The sequence below is a fragment of the Scleropages formosus genome, chromosome 1 (genome assembly GCF_900964775.1).
Source record: "Scleropages formosus chromosome 1, fSclFor1.1, whole genome shotgun sequence".
In the NCBI taxonomy this organism is placed as follows: domain Eukaryota; kingdom Metazoa; phylum Chordata; class Actinopteri; order Osteoglossiformes; family Osteoglossidae; genus Scleropages; species Scleropages formosus.
The window spans coordinates 50,624,402-50,648,525 of NC_041806.1; the positions used below are offsets into that span (position 1 = coordinate 50,624,402).

At 49.9% G+C, this 24,124-nt stretch overlaps 1 protein-coding gene across 4 annotated transcripts; it reads right to left on the bottom strand.

The window, feature by feature from the left end:
- Positions 1 to 2,769: 2,769 nt before the first annotated feature.
- sgk1 (serum/glucocorticoid regulated kinase 1) lies at positions 2,770 to 21,897 on the bottom strand. 4 transcript variants are annotated; one of them, XM_018730274.2, is made up of 13 exons: positions 21,391 to 21,897; positions 18,921 to 19,112; positions 13,909 to 14,124; positions 11,672 to 11,732; positions 5,886 to 5,961; positions 5,558 to 5,633; positions 5,283 to 5,471; positions 4,759 to 4,890; positions 4,203 to 4,439; positions 4,011 to 4,106; positions 3,770 to 3,925; positions 3,591 to 3,680; positions 2,770 to 3,483 (listed from the first exon to the last, which is right to left on the bottom strand). In XM_018730274.2, the coding sequence occupies exons 1-13, from the start codon at positions 21,463 to 21,465 to the stop codon at positions 3,316 to 3,318; spliced, it is 1,764 nt and encodes a 587-aa protein (XP_018585790.2). In that variant the 5' UTR covers positions 21,466 to 21,897; the 3' UTR covers positions 2,770 to 3,315. The 4 variants fall into 4 exon arrangements, with proteins under 4 accessions (XP_018585790.2, XP_018585792.2, XP_018585794.2 ...); XM_018730276.2 differs by lacking the exons at positions 11,672 to 11,732; positions 13,909 to 14,124; positions 18,921 to 19,112; positions 21,391 to 21,897 and adding an exon at positions 8,025 to 8,221; XM_018730278.2 differs by lacking the exons at positions 11,672 to 11,732; positions 13,909 to 14,124; positions 18,921 to 19,112; positions 21,391 to 21,897 and adding an exon at positions 7,695 to 7,909.
- Between the last annotated feature and the right edge of the window lie 2,227 nt (positions 21,898 to 24,124).

Sequence of the window (24,124 nt, forward strand, 5' to 3'; positions counted from 1 at the left end):
GTGTTCTGCTGGGTGTCACCTTACAGCCTGGCTTTCCTGGAAGTGACCGTGGATTACCAGGACCCCAGCTGTACACACTGAGACAGATGGGGTGGAGCAACCAGCCATCCCCAAGTCCAGACCACACTCTGTTTGGTTTCCTCAGTTCAGGGGATCTTGTAGGGGGAGGTTGTTTGCGCTGTGGTTGAATCAGCTTTGGAGAAAAGACTTGAGATCCTAGAAGCCTCACTCCAAGACCTTGGTTGCTTTCTGCACAGGGGCTCAGGACTGATTCTCATCTGATATCACATTCACGTGTGACATACAGTGGATGTCAAAAGTCAAGATCCTTACTGGCTCAAATGAAGACAGACCATATTAGACCTTTTTTCATGTTTAATAAGTTCTTGTAACCATTGATTCAAGAAACATTAGAAGATGTTTTCTACGAATGAGAACCCTTGAGCAGACAATGAAGTCACTGCCAAGAAGGATGACCCCTGGAACAAATGGGATGCTGGAGAAGTTTTTGGGGGGTACAGATCACCTGATCATCCCAATGAAGAAGGGGGGGTCCTGAATTGCAGAAGACTAAGACATGGCTGCTTACTTTCTCTTTAAATTCTCGACTGGTACACAGGACATATTACAAGAAAGAGTAGAGTGAATTCAAAACAAGATGAAGAAGACCTCCGAATCAAAAAAGTCAAGGCCCCAAAAATGGGGCTACGATTAAATCTGAGGAGAGCTGAAATCGTGACAGCTAGACCATCTAGCGAACGTCCGTGTCAGTGGAGAACATGCGGGTGTCGGTGACAGTGATCAGCAACAAGGAGTTTCGAAGTCGAAAGAGACAGATCAGGACTTGCGTCTTCACATCAACAGAAGCCGAAATATCGCTAAGGACGCGTAGACCTTTGAAATACGCTCTATGTGACTCATGCTCAGGGATCAGGGGCTTCTCATCATCCCTTTACAAAAGAGTGACCAGGTTCCAGCAGGGGGCAGCACGGCACTGTGGTAAATCACCTCTTCTTTTATACCATGTCATTTTTACATGTATGCTAAGCTTCTTACAATGATTTACCCTTTTATGCAGCAGGGTAATTCTTACTAGAGCAATTCAGGGCAAGAACTTTAATCAAAGGTACTAGAACAGTGCTGGGGTTCAAACCAAGCCCATCAGATTGAAAGGGGATTATTCTGACCACCAAACACCAACATATCAACAAAAGATTAAAGTGAAAGAACCATCTTCCAGTTTCATAACCACCCTTTACCTCAAGGTCCAGAAAGGATTAGAAGGATATTCACAACTACACTTTTTTTCATCACCAATTCATTCCTTCATATGCAGATCAGTGTTTTTTTTTAAACTTCAGTTTTAAAAAAGTGTAAATCAACATCCACTGAATAGTTGTCAATATTAAAATTATTAATGTTCCTACAAAGAAGCAGTGATCCAGTAACCATGTGTATGTATCTAAGATTTGTATCTAAGATCTCTTTGTTGTTGGTGCTCTTGTTTACCAAACTAACTGTCCATCACTGTAATGCAAATGTAAGGTATTCTGTCGTTGATTTTTATTAGTAAGGATGTGGTTTGAGATGGTGGGTCTCCGCCTTCTCCTGTTGAAACCCTACAGTGTGAGAGATGAAAGCTCTTCCAGCCCTTGTGCTCACAAACACTGATCGCTATCAACTCTGTAGTCAACTGTGGTTGCAGGTTGTCGATCAGACTCTTTATCTTCTGGTTGTTTCACCTCCTTCAGGTGGTGCTTCATCCTTGACCTCCAGGCTTGACTTCTCCCTGTCCATCTGTTGAGCACAGTAAGACATCCTGCAGACATGAGAGATGAAGAAGGAAGAGCAGGTCATCGGTGACCCAACTGTGGAAAGTCATGTTGGGAAAACCTTCAGCTGGAGAGGACATGCTGCCAAACCCTTCAGAACAAAGCATTCAGTGCTCCTCAGAGGACAGGATGACATTTCACATGAGTAATGAAAAATGGGACCATCAAGGTTCTACAGGTGTTCTGGAGAATAGGGTGATGAGTTCTAGCAGATGAGACCTGATGCTCACTAGAGGAAAGCAGCACATCAGGAAAGGTTTTAATCAAAGCTCTTAGTTCTGCTGTGTCTGAAGGTCAATGATCAGTAGAAGGACTGCTGGAGCCAATTCATTGATTGGTGTCATCAGCAGGAGTCAGGAGTCATTCCTGAGGTGTTTGGTCAACATGGACGGAGGAGGGTAGGTGACCTCACACTCTCATCCGAGTTAGGAACGACAGCCAAGTATGAGGTCGCGGTGACCTGACCTCATCAGAGGTGTGTGACGTATGTTCAGATACTGCCTGCGTCAGTCAGAGAGGGAAGGTCCACGATGTGTTTGTCCTTTCCCTTTGCTTATGCCAGTCATGCACACGTCACACCTGTCTTCGTTTCCAAAGATCTGCAGGATGCCATCTAAAGCAATACATGTGCGTATGCATGTGTACTGTAAAAACATCAAACACTCAGCATGACGACAGACCACAGCGTGAGGAAAATAACATTAACTTTAATGCAAACCAGACAAGGTCACATAAATCGTACATTTTACAATTTACAGCACATGTGTCAACAGTTAAGCATACCTTTGTTTGTTTACTTAATATACAGCACGTGGAAGTGAAACACACTGTACAGATGAACTTGGAGGCACAGCAGTGTTAGATGGAATGATGAGTTCCGACACAGTAATGCCCAAATTGGCAACATTAACACATAAATATGTCATGGAAGACTAAGGGAGGCAGGCCATGGAGGGAGAGGCCCTCTAGGTGTTTTGGTCCAGGTCCTTATTTACACCACCGAGAGCAGCAACACTGTGCCGGTGTTTCACCGAGTGACCGATGTGGAATGAGGAGATGTCCTCCGCCCATGGAAGGAGTGGATCGGTAGTCTGGGTTGCGGATGTGCGTTCCACGATCGAACGGAGGAGGTCTTAGGGAGCAAACAGGTCCGGGTGAGGTCTGACTACTTCTGCTGGGACCAAGAGTTGCACAATGTCTTCCAGTTTACATTCCATTTCCGGGGTTCCTTCTCTTGAGGGCATGGAAACGAGAGAATGAAAACTGCACAGGTAGGAGGTCCTGACTGCGGGGCGTCCCCAGCAATGGCACCTAGCACAGGTCCTGCGTGTTGGGGCTGGGAACTGTGCTTGTGGGAGACGTCATTTTGTTTATTTGCATTTCTTTTTTCCAGCCAAACTACCCAGCTGCCTCAAGCCATGTGCAAATAGTTGCCCTTGTGGGTTGTCCAAGTGGACCTGCTCCTCTGCTCAGGCCCAGGCCCCTATAAGTAGGAGTCCATGGAGGGCGCATAGGAGAAGCCGAGAAAGGCCTCGGCCGCCTCCTGGACGCTTGCCGTGACCAGGGTGCTGTCTGGTGAGCAGCCAATAGAGCTGGGAATGGGCTCATCGGTGAACTCGGGGTCGAAGTGGCGCAGGTCATTGGGACCGCTCTGTTGAGGACGAAACAGTGTGGTCAAGAAACCATCGTGGACTGGACATCGCGTTACTGCTGGACTTTTGGTCATTTCCATTTCTGCTTTGCATCCAGAGCACTTACCACGTTGGGGTTGAAAGGAGGTGTAAGTTTCTTGGCGTTCAAGTCGTCCCAGTTGATCGGAGAAAAGAACATGTGGTCTTTGATCTCAACCTGTGGAAGGGAGCCGCGATGAGAGATCAGCCGAGCTGGGGAGGAGAAGTTGCAACACCGCAATGGAAGGGGGTCCAAGCTCTACTTACGAAGTCTTGGCTGCAACCCAGGCGCTTGCTCCGGTCCTTCTGCAGAAGGCCCTCCAGCAGATGCCGCGCCGCATTCGAGATGTTGGGCTTCAGCTGCAGCGGTTTGTTCAGGATGTTGTCGTACATCTCGGCCGTGTTGCGACTGTAGAAGGGAGGCTATGAAAACAAAGACCTAGAGTTATCCTCCATTCATCCTCAAGCGCTACAGCGGCACGCTAGGATGCGGGCGCCACACACTCACCAGGCCATAGAGCATCTCGTACAGCACGGCCCCCAGACACCACCAGTCCACGGTGCGGTCGTACGGCTGCTTGTGCAGAACCTCGGGGGCCAAATACTGCAAAGGAGGAGGTGGGTGAGCGATTGCTGTCTGGAGAGTCTGTGCATGACCTTCACAAGCTACCATCACGTGGTACGACAGACCATCTCGTACCTCTGGGGTGCCGCAGAACGTGGAGGTGGTGCCATTGGGCTCGATGTTCTCCTTGCACAGGCCAAAGTCGGTCAGCACGATGTGGCCCTGGGAGTCCAGCAGGATATTCTCGGGCTTCAAGTCCCTGTAGACAATGTTGAGGGAGTGCAGGTAGCCGAGCGCGCTAGCGATCTCGGCCGCGTAGAAGCGTGCGCGTGGCTCCAGAAAGCAGCGCTCCCGCTGGAGGTGGTAGAATAGCTGCGAGAGGAGAGAGAGCCGAAACTCAGAGGCTCGTCCCCATCCGGCATGGCGACACGCATAATTAGCAGCCCCAAATCAGCAGCGGTGAAACAATCGCAGGAAATAACCTTGAACTCCATGTTAAACTTTTTCTTCCCTCCTAACCTGACCACCCGCCCCCAAGTGCAAAAGTTGCTAATTCTGGAGAACATGTTCCTCATCCACACCCGGCGACATCCTGGCATGAATTCCATATTTTCTAAGCATGCAGCAGAGAGCTGCTCTGTCAGGGCTTCCCAGCACAGGATTTCCCGTCTCGCGTCCAAAGGGCTCTCACCTCCCCGCCGTTGATGTAGTCCAGGACAAAGTAGAGCTTGTCTGTGGTCTGGAACGAGTAGTGTAGTCCCACCAAAAAGGGGTGCTTCACATTCTTTAGGAGGACATTCCGCTCTGACATGATGTGCTTCTCCTGCAGAAACACCATCAGAATGTTTTTAGATTTTAATTTTCTCCTCTTAAGCAGATGCAGCAGGTGGGGTAGTGGTAACAGCTGCAGCCTTCCAGTCTAAGAACTGGGGTCCGAATCCCACCTACTGCTGTTTTGCTCTTGATTATGGTACTTATCAAGAATTGATGCAGTAAAAATTAGAGCTGTATATAAGGGTAAACAGGACACCTTTTACCAAAGTTTCAGGTCAATAAACAAACTGAAAAAATACAAAGACCACAGAAAATGTGAAAAGTACATTTGTATGGCTTTGAATGTTTGCAGCATTTTAGCAAAATCCCTGTAGTTATGTGCAAAGTGAACAGATCCCTGTAGTTATGTGTAAAGTGATCTAGATCTTTTAGTCTAGTTACCTCTTTCTTCTTCAGGATGGCCTTCTTCTGAAGCACCTTCACTGCGTAGAACTGGTCATCGGTGCGGTGTCGCGCAAGGAGCACCTTGCCGAAGCTGCCTTTCCCGATCACCTTGAGGAAGTTGAAGTCCGAGGGTTTTGCGGTGGGGTTCGAAGACGGCCCGAGGTTAATCTGCTGCGATGGACTGGGCTGCGGAGGCGGGGGGGACGAGCGTTAGTGACCGGTGCGCTGAAGTCCACTACATGGCTCCTACACACACTGACAGACACACTTACGGGAGGGGAAGAGTTGGTGTTGATAAGCTCTGCATCCTGAGGTGTTCCCATGTTCAGGATGGACTGGACTTCTGGACTGCAGATGGAAACAAAAAAAAAAAAATAATAATAATGAGACAAATAGGAAATAAACCCTAACGCCAACAAGTGAAGCTTTCTGTCCGAAGCCCAGCCGGGCCCTCGAGTCGAGTCAGGAGAGCATCGCGTCCCCACACCCAAATTATTGAACTTTAATGGTTTTCTGCCGATCAGCAGAAGAGGAGGCGACGAGACAAAGCGTCCCGTTCTCCTCAGAGGACCCCCCGATGGACGACGCTCAACAACTCACTGTTTGCAGGCGTAGGAGGTGGTGGCCAGCTTCTGGATGAAGTCATTCAGGCCCATTCTTCTTTGTTTCATGAAAGCTGCAGAGAAGAGAATACAAACATTCATCCTCGTTAGATACACTAAGGGTAAAAATGATCTAAGAAGTCATGAGGAAACACACACAGAGACACACTCATCCTACCAGTAAGAACTGCAACAATTCCTCTCATTTTGGAGTAGGTCATGGCCGAGGACTCAGACTCGGTAGGGATGGTCATAGTCGCTCGTGTACCTTTTACTCCACCACACACACTCCAGCATAGGGCACTACCTCCCTCCGCGGTAAAAACTCAACTGAACCTCTAGTGTCCCGCAGCAGCGTCCTATTTATAGGGCGCGGAGGGAAGCCTCGCGCTGAAACCCGACCTCGCGCTCGCGTTCCAGGGACGTCAACGTCCCTCCCCGTTGCTCTCCCTTTAGGCCGCTAAAATATTATTGGCTACGGTGGAATGGCGACCAATCAGCGGGCGGCGTGGTCCGCTTAGTTCCGCCCCCCGCGGGCAGCGGGACGAGCCCCCCCCCCCTCCCCTCACAAGCACGTCTGGACGGAACTGCCTGTACTTTTGTGAACGCATTTACTGTGGATAAAAATGACACGTAAACACATTTACCGTGTCCCTCACGGCAGACGGCACGGTGACGATATTCTTGCTAGAATGCGGCGGTTTCATCCGGAAAAAAAAACGGAGCAGACGGCACTCCCAAAGCTCCTTTCAACTTTTATTTTCCTTTGCTAATCATATGACCGAGCGGGCTAATGCGAAAAAGTACACACACACAGAGCTACCAGTTTTTGGACCGTGTTTTGTACACCTTTACAGTTTTACTAACAAACCGAAACAATTAATGTGAACTAGTGCTCGCAAAGGTCCAACTGCAGAGCATTTTACTGAGACTTTATATTAGTCTCAAGTTCGCACCTGTGATCTACCCGCCACTTCCACCCAGAGCAAACAAAACACGTCAGGATTTAGTTATTGGTCATCATCGCTCAAATTTGTTTGTTTCTCTCTGTCAGAATCTGCTGCTGTCAGTGACTGGAGGGCCAGAGCACTAAACGTACTGAAATGAAGCAGAACGAGCACTTTGCAGCGCGTTCCAACACAGCAAGAGGAGGCCGTGGGGGGTGGGCGGCAGAGGTGTTTGCTGGGGGTCTTGGGGCTGAACACGTGACTGTTCAGCCTGGATCGAGCAGCCTGCGCGAGCTAGCCGCGACCAAAAGGAGCGAGCGCACACACGGGTGACATGAACTGTGTGACCCCCAGGATCTGACACACAGAAGAGTGATACAAATTCACAAATTGTATGACCACCACCACCCCCGCATGAGACACACAAGTGATCAAGAGTGTCTCTCCACAGGGTGCAGCTGTATCTGATGTATTGAGGTCGTGAAATATAACTTATAAGTGTGTTTATTCCCAAATTATGTTTTATAAATGCCAGGCAGGAATTAAGCGCGCTGAGCCCCAGACAGGGAATGTAAAGGTCCTAAGTTCTTGTTGTCGTGGGATGTCTGGGCCGCTCGGAGCCACTGGCACTAAACTCGGGGGTCCCGGGTTACAAGCCGGCTCATTGTCCCAGGTGCGAAAGCCCAACGGAGCGCGAGCTCGGGCGGCACGGTCATCCACATTATGATTAACCCGCATTTTCGGACAAGCCAAGGCGCCGCTTTAAAGTAGGAGAATATCGACTCCAACCCGGGGGTCGATCAATGATCAGATCAATGAATGAGCGCGTGAGTGAACGAATCGAATGAATGACAACGAACCTTTGAAGTCGGCGGTGGTTCGGATCCCGGACAGTCCGTGTGCAACAAGCCCCGCGAAGCGCTCCTCGGACCGGTAAACGGACCCAAACAGGGTCCCGCCGTGTATCCTCGCATATATTATATCAGCCCAAACTCTCTATCTCGCGCTCTTTACGTCGATAAACCGCAGTAAAACCAGGTGACTCGGATTCCAGCGTTTCTCGTCCGGCGGCGAAGGGCGAAAACCGAGCGCAGAAAACAGCGAGCGGAGGAGAAGGACGCGACCAAACGAGGAGAAAAGGAGGTGAAACATAGTATTTGCCAAGGTATAACGCTCTGCATCAAACTTACATGCAAGTGAAGTGGCGAGCGGAGGTCCTGTGTTTCATGCGAGAGGGAAAAACGCAAAAGGTTCTAAGTAAGAGGCACCGTCGGACTCACTGGTCCCTCCGGGCTTCGAGAGGAGGAAGAGCTGCAGTTTGCGCAAGAAGAAGGAACTTTCCACTGAGCAGGAGAGAGGCAGGAAGGAGGGCAAGAATGAGGGCGAGGAAGAAAGGGCAAGAAAGGGTAGGCAGAAGAAGGAAGAAAGACTGTAAAGGGGTAGAAATAAAGAATGAGCAGAAAGAAAAGGTAAGAAGGGGGACAAAAAGCATAGAAATAAGGAAGAGAAGAAAAAGCTAAGGGGGCAAAAAGGATAGAAATAATGAGATGAAATAAAAGGTAAGAAGGGAGGCTGAATGGTAGAATTAAAGAAGAAAGAGAAGAAACGAAAAAGAAAGGGGGCAAAGGGGTAGAAATAAAGAGAAGAAAGAAGGGGTAAGAAAGGGGGCTAAAAAGAGGAGAAAGAAAATGAAAGAAAGGGTGGATAGAGTAAGTCAAGAAAGAGGCAGGAAGGGGTTCGAGAATGAGGGCAAGGAAGAAGGAATGGGGAAGAAAGAAAGGGTAAGGAAAGGGCAGATAGAAGGAATAAAGAAAGAAACAATAAGAAGGGGGTCAAAAAAGGATAGAAATGAAGAAAGAGAAGAAAATGAAAAAAATTGGGCAAAAACTAGAAAGGGGGCTAAAAGAGGAGAAATAAAATGCAAGAAAGGGTATAGAGGGAGTAAAGAAAGACAAGAAGGACTGCAAGAATGAAGGGAGGAAGGGGCGAGAAAGAGCACAGGAGCACAACCCCCACCCCTCCTTCACTTTGACCTCCCTTCATTTGACCCCTAAACCCACAGTGCCAGCCATCAATGTCCAAATCTCGCAATTGCAGGTCAGAGGACGGGTTTATTTCATCAACCTGTCCAACTGTAACCCAGATCAAACCCTGGTCAGCTGTTTCCACAGAGCAATCATTTCATCAGCGACCTCAAGGACTCTTTGAGTTACCAGACCCGTCCGTGACCCCGGAGAAGGGTGCGGATGTGCAGAAAGTGCCGAAGAACGTTTTCCGAGCGTTTGTCCTCTTGATTGTAATGAGATTCTTGCAAGTTCGGATGCCAGAGGTGTGTGTCTGGGTGCGGTGTTCCCTTGGAGACGGGAGCCCACCGCAAGAATGTACATTGTTAGAGCTACAATAAGTAAATGAGCAAAACGCCGATACTTGCAGTTAAACTGTGACAGAAATCCATGCCGATGGAAGTTACCATGATAACCATGAGAATTACCATTGTTTACAGGGTCTTTTTTACACAAAGCCATAGAGTGCATGTTCATGTTGACATTGCATTCTATTTTCGGTGGGGTGGGGGGGGGGGGGGAGGTGAGCAGCTTCTCTCTGTTTTCTCAAGTGCTGACGGAAGTGCCTTTAAATGTTGTAACATAACCGCATGTGTGATACAAATGTAGCGTGTTTTACAATAAAGGTTCAGGTCCATGAACTCTTTCCCAAGGAGCTGTAAAAATGTTTGTTTTTAACTTGCGCAACGGCGGCACCGTGCTGGGTAAATTCCAGTAATTATGTGTTTTTCAGAAGGACGTCTGACTCGGTCGGTGGACTACATGTAGGCGCACCAAGGTGATTATTCTTAGTTTTCAACCACGCTTGGATCCTTCCCTTCATAAACCCTATTTGTGAGCGTGTGCCGTATTTACCTTCACTCTGTAGGTTTTACTCATCCTACTCAAACTGTGAAATAAACACTTGCCGGTATTCACTATACCAGCGCTGGGAGGATTTTAGTTTAAAAAAAAGAGCTAAAATGTGGACCCTATTGTTACGGTCATAACGGATTATGTGACTTACTGAACTGCTGTTATTGCAGGGATGATACTTGATAAAGAGACTCATTGTGCTGAAAATAATATTAAAGCTCATTTAAAAAAAGCAAATGCAACTTCCACATTGGAAGCAAGATACCACAGTCGACTACAGTGTCATATGTCACTGTGGTTTCTCAAGCAGATATTGCATTCATGGTGTTACACTCCCTCAGTGTCATATTGTCAGTGAGTGTTACGCTCCCAGTGTCCCAGTGAGTCTTACACTCGGTGTCCCAGTCCCAGTGAGTGTTACTCTCCGATTGAGTGTTACACTCCCAGTGTCCCAGTCCCAGTAAGTGTTACACTCCCAGTGTTACACTCCCAGTGTCACACTCCCAATGTCACTCCCCCACTAAGCTCCAGGGGGCCCTCGGCTCATGAATGGGTTCCAGTGTGCGTTTTCTCTCAATTAATGCAGGTGTTGCGTAACAAGGACAGCCGCTGACTGGAGCCAAAGCCCAACCGACACCGCGGGCTTCCTGTTCAGCGGAAGGACACGACACTCGGCGCCCGACATTCAGTTGGTGCAGCAAACGGCCTTCCCCGCTTCTCTAAACGAGCAGAGCGACTGGTGCCGCAACGGGCTTCCTCACTGGGTTCGAGGCCCTCTTTAGGACACATCTATAGCTTTTAAACTATTTCTTCAGTCGTGTCGTTGGACAAGGTGACAACATCCCACCAGGGACCTCAGGTTACTCTTTACTGCCTTCTCTGCCCCGATGGGGGAGAGGGGGGGGTCGGGGGTCAGCGTCCCACCGCGTGCCGAACGCACAGTTTCCACAGCATAAAACTCCATATCAGCTTGTGAAGAAACCGTTCAGCACGGGGTGTTGGGATGCTCGAAAAGCACACATTACTCATTCCGAAAACACACGTCGCTCCTATTCCGCAAACAGAAGGTGAATAAAAAGGCAGAGATTTCGAGATCAAGCAAAGCGTCTTAATGATACCCGTTGCCCGCCTGCTGGCTGTAGCGGTTAGCGGGTCGCGAACATTGTTTTCCAGCCCTGAGCTCCTCCGATGCCCTGTCTGTAAGAGCTCATTGTGTGTTTCTGCGCCCGAATGAGATCACGGTCAGGTGGTTGAGATGACGGCGGTCTGAAAGCAAACTGATGCTGTCGGTGTGAGGGAGTGAGGAGTGTGAGCTAGAACCTCCCTGCTGGTTTTTGTGTGTGAAGGATGAGCCCCCGCGTTCCGCATTTTCTCTGCCGTGTCCGTGATCAAGTGTGCAATAAAACGTCAACATTTTCATATTGATTTAGCTGATTCTTTTCTCCAAAGCATTTTATCATAAGTCACTCATTTATACAGCGGGGTCTTTTTTACTGCAGTATTTCATGGTAAATAATTTGCTAAAGGGCACTGTTGCAGAGGGGTGGGATTCAAACCCACAGCCTTCAGAGCCGATGGCGGGAGCCTCAATTGCTTTGCTATCAGTTTAATGTTTCTGCCCCCCACAGTGGTTTCAAACACCACTAAGAAGAAGGACGGAGGGGTTGACCGCAGCCCAGTCTGCTCAGCTGAGATTCCCGGGAAGCGTGACCACAGTAAAGGAGGACAATGTCAGGGGTCAGGGGTCACATGGTGCTGGGGGGGGAGGAGGGGCTAGGTGCTTTCTGTCACATGAGCACTGTCTCACTGTTTTTCTGTGCTGAGAATAACAAAAACACCAGGAAAAATAGTCATCGTATTCCCCCCGTAATCACGCTGGGTCGCCATGGCGACGGGATCCGGGTGCGACCCGGTCTTACCTGAGTCTGTGGAGCAGCAGTAGTTGATCTCCGGGACACTGGAATAATACAGGTCCATGGCCTGCAAAACATCGAACACCATGCGGGAAGCGGTTAGGGGGTGTTTGTGCTCGGAACCCAACTCGCCGTATCTGCAGGGCGGGTCGGTAATGTTCCGGCCCCGCCGAGAGTCCATCGAACATCGCTTTATGACCGTGCCTGGCGAACGCGCGTCAGCAGCTTATCAGGCCTCACCTGCAACCCGCAGGATGACGCATGAGAACTGGGACAGAACTGGGAATAAAGAGGGGCCGTCCTGCCAAGTTTCCGCTCTAAATCAGGCTCCCAGGTCGTAGCTTGGAGACCAGCGGTCCAAACGGGGCGGCTTGGAACGCCGGTGCTCCGACTCTAACACGGGTTCGAAGGCAATCGCAGGGAGCCAGAGTCCAACGGATTCCATCATCCGTGAGAGTCGATCACAGCGAAGCCTAACTTCCACGCCCACATACCAACACGAGTCGGTAGTTCACTGTTAGGAGGAACCACGGTAAATAACCCATATCAAAAGTTCTGCTCTAAAATAAAACGGAAAAAAAACAGTCCGAATCGCAGAGAGTTACAAAGCTACAAAGAATTTCAAGACAAAAAGAAATTGCTTATACAAAATGTGTTATTTATTATATATAAAAAACAAAAATGATATAAATTTTAACTTAGAAAAATATAAACATGAAAATTACAGTAAATACAAATGTATAATTAAAATGATATTTTTTTAATGAAATATATAAGATGGGAGGGGGTGCGGTGGCGCAGTGGGTTGGACCGCAGTCCTACTCTCCGGTGGGTCTGGGGTTCGAGTCCCGCTTGGGGTGCCTTGCGATGGACTGGCGTCCCGTCCTGGGTGTGTCCTCTCCCCCTCCGGCCTTACGCCCTGTGTTACCGGGTAGGCTCCGGTTCCCCGTGACCCCGTATGGGACAAGCGGTTCTGAAAATGTGTGTGTGTGTGTGTGTGTGTACATAAGATGGAAAGAAAATTCTATAAAAAAATATTAGAAATGGATAATTATATACGTATATGTAAGTTCACACATGCTGAGCACAGCCCAGTGCTGCGGGGCACCAGCGCTACCTGCTGTGCCACCCTGCAGTCCTGTTTGTGTAAGGATTCCTTACAGGAAAACACAGAGTCGAATGACAAACAAGAGACTCAGGTGTTTGGGAAGGAATTATGAACAGTCTGTGTCCTTATTTTATTAAATCTTATGGAATGTATATTTTCCCATTCATTTTTTTGACCGATCAGCAGGTCGTTGGGTCCAGGCCCCAACACACAGCAGGTTCTCTTCGCTGCGGCTCATTGGTCGGCGGGCCGGCCAATCGCGGATGGCCGACCGGGGCTGGCCAGACGAGACTGACCAATCAGAGCTGGTCCTTCCCGTATGGTGCCGCGCCAAGTTGGCTCGGATCCCTCCGTTTTCCATTACGGCCCTGAAATGGATCTTCAACACTGACACCCTTTGTCCCGGCGCTGTAGCCACGGCAACTGCACACTAAGACTTTTATTTTTTTTTAAACTTCCTTTTAATTTTGCACAGTCCTCAGCGTTCAAAAGATATGAAAGAGATGAAATTTCAAAACCCATCTTGGGAAATCACTTCTAATTTTTGTCCTGTGACTAACTTCTCATGAGCAGCTGAGGGCGGGGCAGAGAGGAGCTCCAGTTTACTGCGGTAAAGGGCCATTTGTCCAAACATCATGAGTACAATGTGAGCCCTTGTTTGCAAGCAGTTATTATTATATGGGTAAATAGGGAGGTGAGCGCACTCATACCTGCTCAAAGGTAAATCGGCGATATTATTTGGGCTTTGAGAAAAAAAACATTTCGTCACGACTTTGGTGTTTCCTGCTGCTCCTGCCGCCGTCCACCTTGAAAACTGACCGCAGCTTTAACGTCTTGTTTTGTTTTTTCTTTCTTTTCATTAGCGTGAGTCACCCCATCGCTGTCTGTGTGTTTTTCACAAATGTCATTTCTGAGGTTGTGATGCAATGAATTGTGTATCAACATCCCGTGTTCTTTCCCTGCAGGGGACAACATGTGTCAGCTAAAATTTGTCCGTCTTCACCTACGTTAACCACATAGTCTGTGTGTGTGTGTGTGTGTGTCTCTCCAAGTGATCACATGATCTTCCCCATTAACTTGATTACTGGCTTCCGGTCCCCTTCCGCCTGGGTTCAGGCCCCCAGCGAAGGCTCACCTGCGTCCGCTCCCTGGGCTGCCACGCCTCCTCCGTGGCGTAGGTGACGACGGGGCCGCTGCAGATGCAGCACTCCATCATGATGGGGGTGGCCAGCAGCGGGGTGGCCCTCACAGACCAGGGGCAGATGGCGTGCTCCTCTACTTCCTGCTCCTGGCAAGCAGCCTTCTGCTTCGCGTCTCCATGGTGACGGTTAAGCATCTTCCATTTCCTGACCTGATGGAGGTGGGCGGAAGTGCAGGGGGTTACTGAGAGCAACACTCAGGGCTCTCTGGTCAGGATTCGCTCGCGAGTTCCTGTTATTTTTTTCTGCTCCGCATTAGAGCGCCCGTGCCAAAGCATGTATTTGCCGATCGCTACGGCGACGCAGCGCTTCACTTTGGATTTTTGGGTCAATCAGTCACGCGAACAGGTACGGTTGGGTTCGTTTGGCTTGTCGGACAAGCGCTGGCACTGATTTGTGCTGGAAGCGCGAACGGAGCCGCGCAGTTTGGCAACGAGCTCCGGTCTCCTGCCAACAGCGAAAGGGTTTCGGGATGGAAAAGGAACTCGGGTTCAAGGCAGCTCTGGGCCACATCCCTCCACGACGGACTGGTTACGTAACCCGTGTCCTTGGCTCCCTTTCTCTTGGCTCACGTGGACAAAGTCTAAGACAAGTGTAAGGGCCGCTGATCTGCCCGAGTGTCGCGCGCTGCTGCTTCTGGGCACCGAGACAAGAGAACAAGGAGCTCACTGAAGGCCGTGGAAACTTCCGGACTCCCTGCAGCAGCAGATTCCGGAAAGAGCGGGAACCGCGAGGACGAGTGAAGCTGGAGGTCACGATGTGCAGGGTGGCAGTAAAGGAGAGGTGGGGATGAAACCAGAAGGGACCAGACTGTCACACCTGTCACACACCCGTGGAAGTGAGAGGACAGTGTAGTCTTGGACAGTGACAGGAGGACAGATGGGGGGGGATGGGGGGTTGACAGTCATTGGTGCTCCTGCGCGAAGGGACACGGTGATGTGATTAATGTGAAGGCGCGGAGGGAGACGCGTCCACGGCACGGGGAGTGTGATAGAAATCGTTACCCTGATTTGCACTGTCCAAAGAATCCTGTAAAAATGTGTCTCTGCGTCACTTGTGCACCCCTGGGACATGCGGTAGGGTTAGGGTTAGAGCTGCTGCCTTTGCACCCAAAGGACCTGGGTTTGAATCTTCCCTCCTGCTGTAGTACCTTTGGTCAAGGTTCTTACCTTGGACTGATACAGTAAAAATTACCCTGCTGCGTGAATAAATAAATCAGTGTAAGCAGCTGAGCGTTCTGGTTTGTTTGGTAGTAACTATAAATAAATATAAATGTTTGAAAGGTAGGCCTTGGGCGAACACTTGGAGACAGGAGAGATGCTTCGCCCAACTTTTTTTTTTCTTTTTTTCTTCCATGAAAACATCTCCTAAATCGATGTAAATCCAGACGAAATTGCCTTTAAAATTGTTTTCCAGGCCGCTGTGATGTTCTCCAGCGCTGTGTGTCGTGTGACTCAGGACTTGACAAAACCGCACATGTTTGCACTTGCCTCTCCCCTCGATTGCAACACGCGTCTTCACGCGGCAAACACGGGATTCCTCGCTTCGGTTCAGGACCTTTACTCTCTGCTGCGTGTAAGGTAGGGAAAAACAAAGTGCGCTTACACCGATTTACCCATTTATACCACAGGGTGATTTTTACTGTTTCGGTTCAATCCAAGTACGTCGCTTAAGGGTGCTACACCGGGAGGTGGGGGTTCAAACCTGGGTCCTTCGAATCCAAATGTGGCATCGCTAACCGCTACGCCCCCTGCTGCCCCGCTGCAGGAGCACCGTACCTGCGACAGAAGACACCCGTCGCGAGAAGGGACATTAACCATTAGCCAGGTGGGGCTCGGCTGGATACGCGGAGGTGGCAGAATCAATACGACGGAGGGGTTTGACGTGCTGCCGCATGGAGATGGAATCGGACCGGAAGTCTCACACCTGCTCGGTCATCGTCGGATAGCAATAACAAGGTAAAAGGGGTAAAGGAGGCCTGCGGAGACACGCTGTCCACCCAAGGTCCACGGTAAACATTGACTTAGAAAGGCGCCCCAGGCGCCGGCAGCAGATTTGTTCTCGGAAACGGGAGCAACGTTCCGAGGGAAGCTGCTGAGCCCTTGACCCACGTGGCCGTGGAGAATAAACAGGTGAGGCTCCTTCAGCCGGTAAACACCGTTACTCATTGATTTAGCTCACGCTCCTTTTACCGCGGTCTGCTGGGAGGGATGGACGGAGGTCCAGGACGGAGCGCGAACGTCCACCTTCAACAGCAGGAAATCGCATCCCTCCTCACCTCAGATCACCTTAACGGTGTCGCTGTAAAGCGAGGGACTGATGTCACATTTATTCATTCATTCTCCAAAGTTTTCACTTATTTACTCTGATTTATCCATTTATACAGAAGGGTCATTTTTACTGTGTCAGTTCACGGTAAATATCTTGATATCAGGGGTACTACAGCGGGAGGTGAGATTCAAACCCAGGTTCCTTGAGCACAAGGCGGCCCCTCTAAGCACTACGCCCCCTGCTGTCCCTATAGAGAACGTGCCGGACAGACGGTGCAGCAGCTAATGAATCACAAACGGGCTCCCATCCCCTTCGAGCCTCGTTGTTTTACCCTTGAGCACGGTACTTCACACGATCTGGTGAAGCGTACGGCGTGAACACATGTCGGCTGCTCGGGGGGGCGTCTGCTTGGCGAACTTATAAAAATAAAGAAGGAAATCGGTTGCAGAACATTACATCATGTATTGCATGGTATGGAGCAAAGAATGAGCGCAGAAACACCTCGGAGCAGATGGTGACACACTGCGCCAGGACACATGTCGTGGACGGGCAGCGAGCAGGAGGAGACGCACCGCGCTGCGCCAGGACGCATGGACGAGCACCGAGAAAGAGGAGACGCACTCCTGAGGGCCATGCTGATCCCCCAGCAGACAGACCCCTGGAGGTCTGAAGCTTTAGCCCTCGGGACGTCGCCAGCAAGCAGCCACGGCTCCTCGGGACGGCGGGACGACGAAACGCCTCCAGAGCGCAGTTTGGACCCGCATCCTTTACATGAGCGGCGTGACGTCTCACACCGTGTGACTCTGCGCTAAAGGTCAACGGATCAGCTGTCCTGGTACCGAGCGAGAACTGCGAGTGTCGACACGATTTCTGCTGGAATTCATATCGGTGACACTTCAGACATGTAAATTAGTCCTGACATGTATATTTAAATATTTAAATGAGTTCTTACGTGAATATTGAGATATGTAAATGAGTTCCAGTGTAAATCGCAAACAGGACGTCTCCCCTCCTTGTCAGCTACTGTAAAGTACAGTATTGCTGCTTGGATGATTTATTTGCACCTTCATAACGTCTGCATGTAAACCGGGAAAACTTGTGTGTGTCATTCTGGCAATACAGAATGGTCAAAGGACCGTCAAAGGGTCTGGACCCCAGTACCTACACGGCCTGATCGCTCCCTACACCGGAGTAGGAGAGCTAGCTGCTTGATGGTCCCACTTGTAAGGGCCCACAATCAAGTCTGTAGGTTCTCGGTTCTGGCCCCAGTGTAGTGGGACAAACTCCCTGTGTCCCTCAAAGCTGCTGAATCCCTCCCAGCATTCAGAAACGGTCTCAAACCCATCTCTTTCAGACCCACTTCCTTCCTGATCTCCTGACAGCTCCAAAAATGAGTCCAACACCATTTGCTATGGTCATCTATGTCTTTGCTGTTGGAATGTCACTTCTACGGGAGCTACTGGAGGGACGCGAACCAACAACATGCAGGTATCGGACGGACGAGCTGGGTGTCCGTAATCCCGTGTCTGTCTCTAAAGCTCTTCATCCGTTGTTGATGCACTTTTTTTTTGCTGAGTTGTAAATGGCTTTATGAATAAATACATACATGTAAAGTTAATATGTTGCAAATGATGGTGTGTGATAACTGAACCGGTCAATGTGCCCTATTGATTTTTAGCCCCTTGTGTCAGTGTGACGTCAGGTGTGCAAACAGGATCGCTCAGCTGTGTGACCCTTTCACAGCTGACCTCCTGCCCCCCGCACTGAACAACTCACTGTCCGTAATGCCAGGGATGTGCGACACGGGTCATGTGATGAACGCAGCTCAGCTGGATTTCCGGCTCTTTCCACGATACACGCTGTAATCAGGGAGGACCATTTGGGCCCCGGAGGTCGTAACCATGGATTAAAACATAAAGACGGATCTCGTTCTCTAATCTGGAGCCCGACGCCTGTCCACTTGTCCACCGTCCACCAAACCCCCCGTGGTCCTCCAGGAGCCCCGGAGCACCGTCTCTTACATAAACCGAGCTCCCGTGGCGCAGCGAAAGGGCAGATTGCATTTTTAATACACGTCCTCAGCATCGGGTTGAACTGTCTTAACCTTCAAAGCAATACTCTTGATCATTTCTGCGAGATTTAATCCCCGAGAACGCCTGAAATTCCGTTATATAACCAGACAGAGACGTGCAGGAATTACAAGCAAAGCGCCGCTCTTCTTCAAAATGTTCCCATGTGCAAAAAATAAATGCACAACATCCAAAAAACTCTGTTTTCCACAATAATGTAATAAATAAATGTATTAAACAGGCACGTATTAACAGTGTCTTATGTAATATATGCTTATGTAAAGAAAAATCTGGAAATGACGTTTAATTTGTTCAGTTTCTCCAAAATCATGATGTGTAACGATGAGCTAAATCTCGTAATTATTTTTGCATGACTTTCAGTATCATCCTTAGACGAAACAAGGATCTTAGTGTTTGTTCATACTGTATCCTGCGGCATCCTGCCAGGTGGGCAACACAACTGCACTTTACACTGTTTTTCCACCCGTTGTACACCGCACTCCAGCACAACTCGTGTCCTTTCTTTGCGGGAAGAACACTGCAGCTGCTGTTATTTGCTGATTGCTGAACCCAGCAGGTAAGAGTCACGAAGAGAAAAGTGCACCTACTTTGCAGCTCTTGCTCTTGTCCACTGTGCAGGGGGGCTCATCCTGTGGGCAGTAACCATGGCAACAGCCATATGGGGGTGCCTGGGGACACCAGAGCTGCTGCTCCAGGGGACACGTTGGTTTTGGGTAAAGGAAGCCTGCTCTTTGGCCCTTCTCCATGTTTACCTTGGGGTTGCGGATCCATCGGCGCACCTGTAGGAAAAGCCCAGAGCAGCTAGGGTTAAGGGTTAGGGTTAGAGTTATGGGCAGGGTTATGGTTCTTTACAGGGTTAAGAACTGGGTTAAGGGTTAGGGTGATGGTTGTGGTTAAGGTTAGCGTTCTGGACAGGATCATGGTTAATTATAGGGTTTGGGTTAGGATTAAGGTTAGGTTCTGAACCTCAGCTGTATGTACTGTGGCCTGATGAATCAAAAGAACTTTCTCAACAAAGCAGAGCCTCTTTCTGTCTGCAGAAATCCAAATATGCCATTTCAGACTAAGAACCTCCAACCAAGAGTCTTGCGGTGGTGGTGGCAGTGTGATGCTGTGGGGACTTTTTGCGATCACAGGACCTGGACACCTTGCTATGATTACAAGAACCATGAATTCCTCTTTGTATCAGAAAATTCCATCAGTCCATGAGTTGAAGCTAAAACACAGCTGGGTCCTACAGTAAGGCCGTGATCTGAAGATGCAAGCATGTCGACATAAGAAGAGCTGGAAAAAATATAGAGTTATGGAATGGCCTGGTCTAAGGCTATACCCAAATCTGATTGAGATGTTGTGGCAAGACCTGGAAGGAGCTGTTCATATGCTTCAAAACCTGCACATGTTGATGAGCTAAAGCAGTTCTGCGTGGAGGAGGGATTCGAAATTGCAGTTGCAGTTATTGCAGCGAAAGGTGATGCAACAAGATACTGACTGTGAAAATTACTTTTCACACCTTTGGTAGCACATTTTGTCATCTTCACCAAGCAAATGACACAATGGTGTCGGTTTTTGCTCTCTAAGGTTCCATTCACTTGCTCCCAAAGCTGACTAGAAGATCTGATCAAATGTATTATCAACAGCAGGGAAAGTTGATACGTCTCCCTGTAGGACACCACTGGGTGGTGAACTGTAGGGGTTCTGCTCCCCTGGGGAGGCACTGTGGCCCCCAGAAGCTGATAGGATGGCTCACAGCTGTCCAAGGGTCCACACTGGAGGACATGTCCACACCAAGCATCTCAGTGCAGGAAGGACATCATCTTCCTCACAGTGGGATTCTAATGACCTCTAATGACCTCATTTAGTTTACATCTGTTTGTCCTCCAAATGGGGGGTGCGGTGGTGCAACGGCGCAGTGGGTTTGGCCGGGTTCTGTTCTCTGAGACGCCTGGGGTTCGAGCCCCGCTTGGGGTGCCCTGTGGTGGACTGGTGTCCCGTCCTGGGTGTGTCCCCTCCCCCTCCAGCCCTGCACCCTGTGTTGCCAGGTTGCTGTACCCCTGCTTGGTACAAGCGGCTTCAGACTCTGCGTGTGTGTGTGTGTGTGTGTGTGTGTGTGTGTGTGTGTGCGTCCGTCCTCCCATGAATGGGCAAATTGGGGGGTGTGCTCATGCAACCAATTTAAATAATTTTGACACCACACTAATAATGTTACACATAAATAAAATATATTATGTTAACAAAGCACTGCATAATATGATGAGTGAAAAATTAAATAACAAAAGTTTGGATTTCATTGAACTGATTAACAACCCACTAATAATCGCAGTTAATAGTAGGCGTTATTAATTGGCAAGTTTTACTGTAATTATAATGGGTGGTTCTAATAATAATAATAGTAATAATAATAATAATAATAATAATAATAATAATAATAATAATACATTCCAATCTGGATTTGCAATGAAATATTTTTAATGTTATTATTAAAGTTTTGTGCAAGTAAATGACTTGAAGTACTAAAGTAGTGAGTTTCTTAAAATTTGTGTTCCACTATGCCATTTATATCATATCCTTGTTTTTTTGGAAATTCTGGTACGTGTTTAAAAAATAATATTACGATGCGCTGGACTGTGGTCCCGAAATGCGGTTATGCGCAGCAGAACTGCGGTCACTCCTGTAATTATTCAGTGTTACCGTGTCATTTCAAGGGTGACCGCATGTGTGCGGCTGCAGTGGCTGCGCAGGTCACGACCCGAAGGAAGTTGAGCCTCGTTTCGGCGCCGGATCCTTAACCGCTCTCGGTGGAACGACGCGTTAAACGAGAACGGAGTGAGCGAGTGCGATTTGCATGCAAATGTGCAGCGATGAATGGCTGCTTTAATAATTCATGAGGGACGCTGCCGCCGCCGCCGCTGCCACCGCCTGCGTCATGTGTTGGTAAACAGCCCCCCGTGGAGGAAGGTCCACGGAAACGCTGTAATGATGTCACCGCTCCCCCGCCCCCCGGCCTAACGGCGGCCGACGGAACCCGGGCTCGCCGCCCCCGACCCCCCGTAGACCCACCTTCCTCTTGACGAACTGGAACGCCGAGCACTTCTTGAAGGAGAATCCGTTCTTGTCACTGTTGACCATCTTCATCGCCGCTTCCCGGGGCCCCGAGCGCTCCGTGGACCCCAGCGTGTCCGGCTGCGTGCTGCCCGACCGCACGGGAGACGGTCCCGCAGCCCCACGTCACGGGCTGCTCGCGGGGGGGGGCCCGCCCCCTCTCACATGCCCCCCAAGGCAGCCAGGAGATGCGCGGAGCTCTAGAGCATCCCTGCGCCGGGGTCGGGGTGCCGGCGATGCGTCGCTAGCGGCCGGGGGTCTCGGGAGGCGGCGGCGTCCCTGGGGGGGCGGCGTGCGCAGAGATGGCGTTACAGCGCGGTCCACGGCGGACGTTCGCGAGCGCAGCCCGTTTGGGTCCAGCACACAGGCGTTCGCTTCATCAATGGATCTTCTGCAGAGGAATATATGCTCTTGCGTGTCGCACGTCCCCCCTCACTCCTCTCTCTCTCTCGCTCTCTCGCTCGCTCTCTCCCCCTCCCCCCGTCCTCCTGTTCCCTCCTCCTCCTCCTGCTCTCATCGCGCTGATGCAACTGATGCTCGGCTACGGTCGGCAAGGGGGAGGCGGGGAGGCGGTGCCGCGAGGGCTGTACGCTGGCGGTCGAGGGAGGCGTCGCCCTCCGGCTCATGATCCGATGCTCTGTTCGGAATACTGACTGTAGGACGGTCCCAGGGGCCGAACGTGGACGGCGAGCGAGGATGGGCAAGACTGGACCGAGAGGATGCCCTGTCGGTCGGGGGGGGGGGGGCAGGAACGAACCCAAACACGGGACAGGAGCTTGTCCGAAGCCAAATGTGGAAAATTCCAGAACCCGAGCAGGTCCTCAGCCGGAAGACAAAGCAGGAGGCTCAGGAAGGACAATCCTGAGGACTCAGGGAGGACAGTCCAGGCGGCAAGACAGGGACCGTCTGAGAGGACAGTTCCGGGGGCCAGAGCTCTGCGAACGTGGGAGGAAGTCCAGGCTCCTTTCGGAAAGTGGACCCAACACTCCAGCACCTGTGCCGCAGTAAATCATCCCATTCGTTCGCAGAGCTACACCGGGGGGGACGTGAATGATTGTCCCTGCGAGCGACTGATCGTGTGTGAATGAATGAGCGAGTGTCCGTATGACCGATCGCTTCTCTCAGAACGTATTATAACCACCCCAGAGCCCCGCGCTCTGTACGCAAATGGCTCTCGGCCCTTGGTGCCGACCGTGAACCGCACTTTCCGAGCGGTTACGTCGCATCCCCCCTCCCAAGTCAGTCAGAGACAATAAAGGTCCAGAAATGTGACCCTGTCAATAAGACCGTGATCATGGACGGTCAGACACGAGCTCGGCGTCCAGTACCAGCAGTCCAGTACCTGGTCAATTAGCACGTGGTCCACATGAGCGAGCGGTCAAACCAGCTGAAAGTCTAACTTGAGCCCAAACAGAATCTGGAGTTGAAATGATTTATTATTTATTATTCATTATCTATTATTTATTAGTGGTGCAAGAAGCAGCTGGTAGCTTAACGGTTCGAGGCGCTGCCTCCTGAACTGAAGGTTCCTGGTTTGAATCCCAACTCCTGCTGTAGCCCCGTGGATCGAGATACTAAACCTGAAGTCGTCCCCACGTGGCATCGTGACCACCGGTTGGTTTTCTCAAAATTTTGGGCAAAATGTTTAAAAATTGTTAAAAAGCAACTTTATTGATTTCATTATTCAGTTACCACACACGCGTCTGTTTTACTGTGTTTTTTTGTCATATTATGTTGTGTTTTGATGGAAGGAGCAGTCAGTCACACAGGTGGACCCCCAACCCCCAACCCCATTTGTCTGGTCATCTGAGGATGAACTGTATCTCTAAGAATACCACAGTAAAGACGGTGGTGACTAAAGGGTTTTATCATTCACGTTCTCAGGTATCAATAAATAAACAGTTCTCACACATGCAAGCAACGTGCGCACACACACACACACACACACACACAGAGTGCATGAACACACATTCAGCACATCCCCACACAGCATCTTCACACTTATACACACCAGCTTTCCGTCCCTCTCTCTCTCTCTCTCTCTCTCTCTCTCTCTCTCTCTCTCTCTCTCTCACACACACACACACACACACACACACACACACACACACTCAAACACACTCACACTCTCTCTGTAGATCTTGCAGACACCTCCAGCAGTAAGTGAAGCATCAGCACATTCACTCTGCTCCTTCAGCATTCTCAAGGTTGACATGAACTTCCTCTGAAAGTCAAAGAGGTTTTAAAACCCCTTCAGCTGTACCCTTGGTTCAGTGTGTGTGTGTGAGAGAGTGAGAGAAAGAGACATAGGTAAGAAGACAGACGGTGTCCATCCTGATGAGGACGAGGGGAGCCGTGGCCCAGTCAACGGGGGCTCCGGGGTCTCAGGGGCCGTAGGGGAGGGAGCTGGACGGGCAGAGAGACATAGAACACCGCTTGGGGGTTTGGACACATTTTCCCACAATGCACTGAGGGTGAAGTTCCATGTGATGCAGAAGAAAACATTGTTTCTGGATGTTTCTTTACCATCTCAATCGCAAACACGAAACAGTGTTGAAGCAGTGCGGCTCTGTGGCTGAACGTACGGTCCACCCCCACGCGACCGGACCGCAGGTGACCACGTGCTGGAAGGACCGGACAGCCCGGTGCATCACGATATTATTTTTTAAAGATATGTTCCAAAATTGTCAAA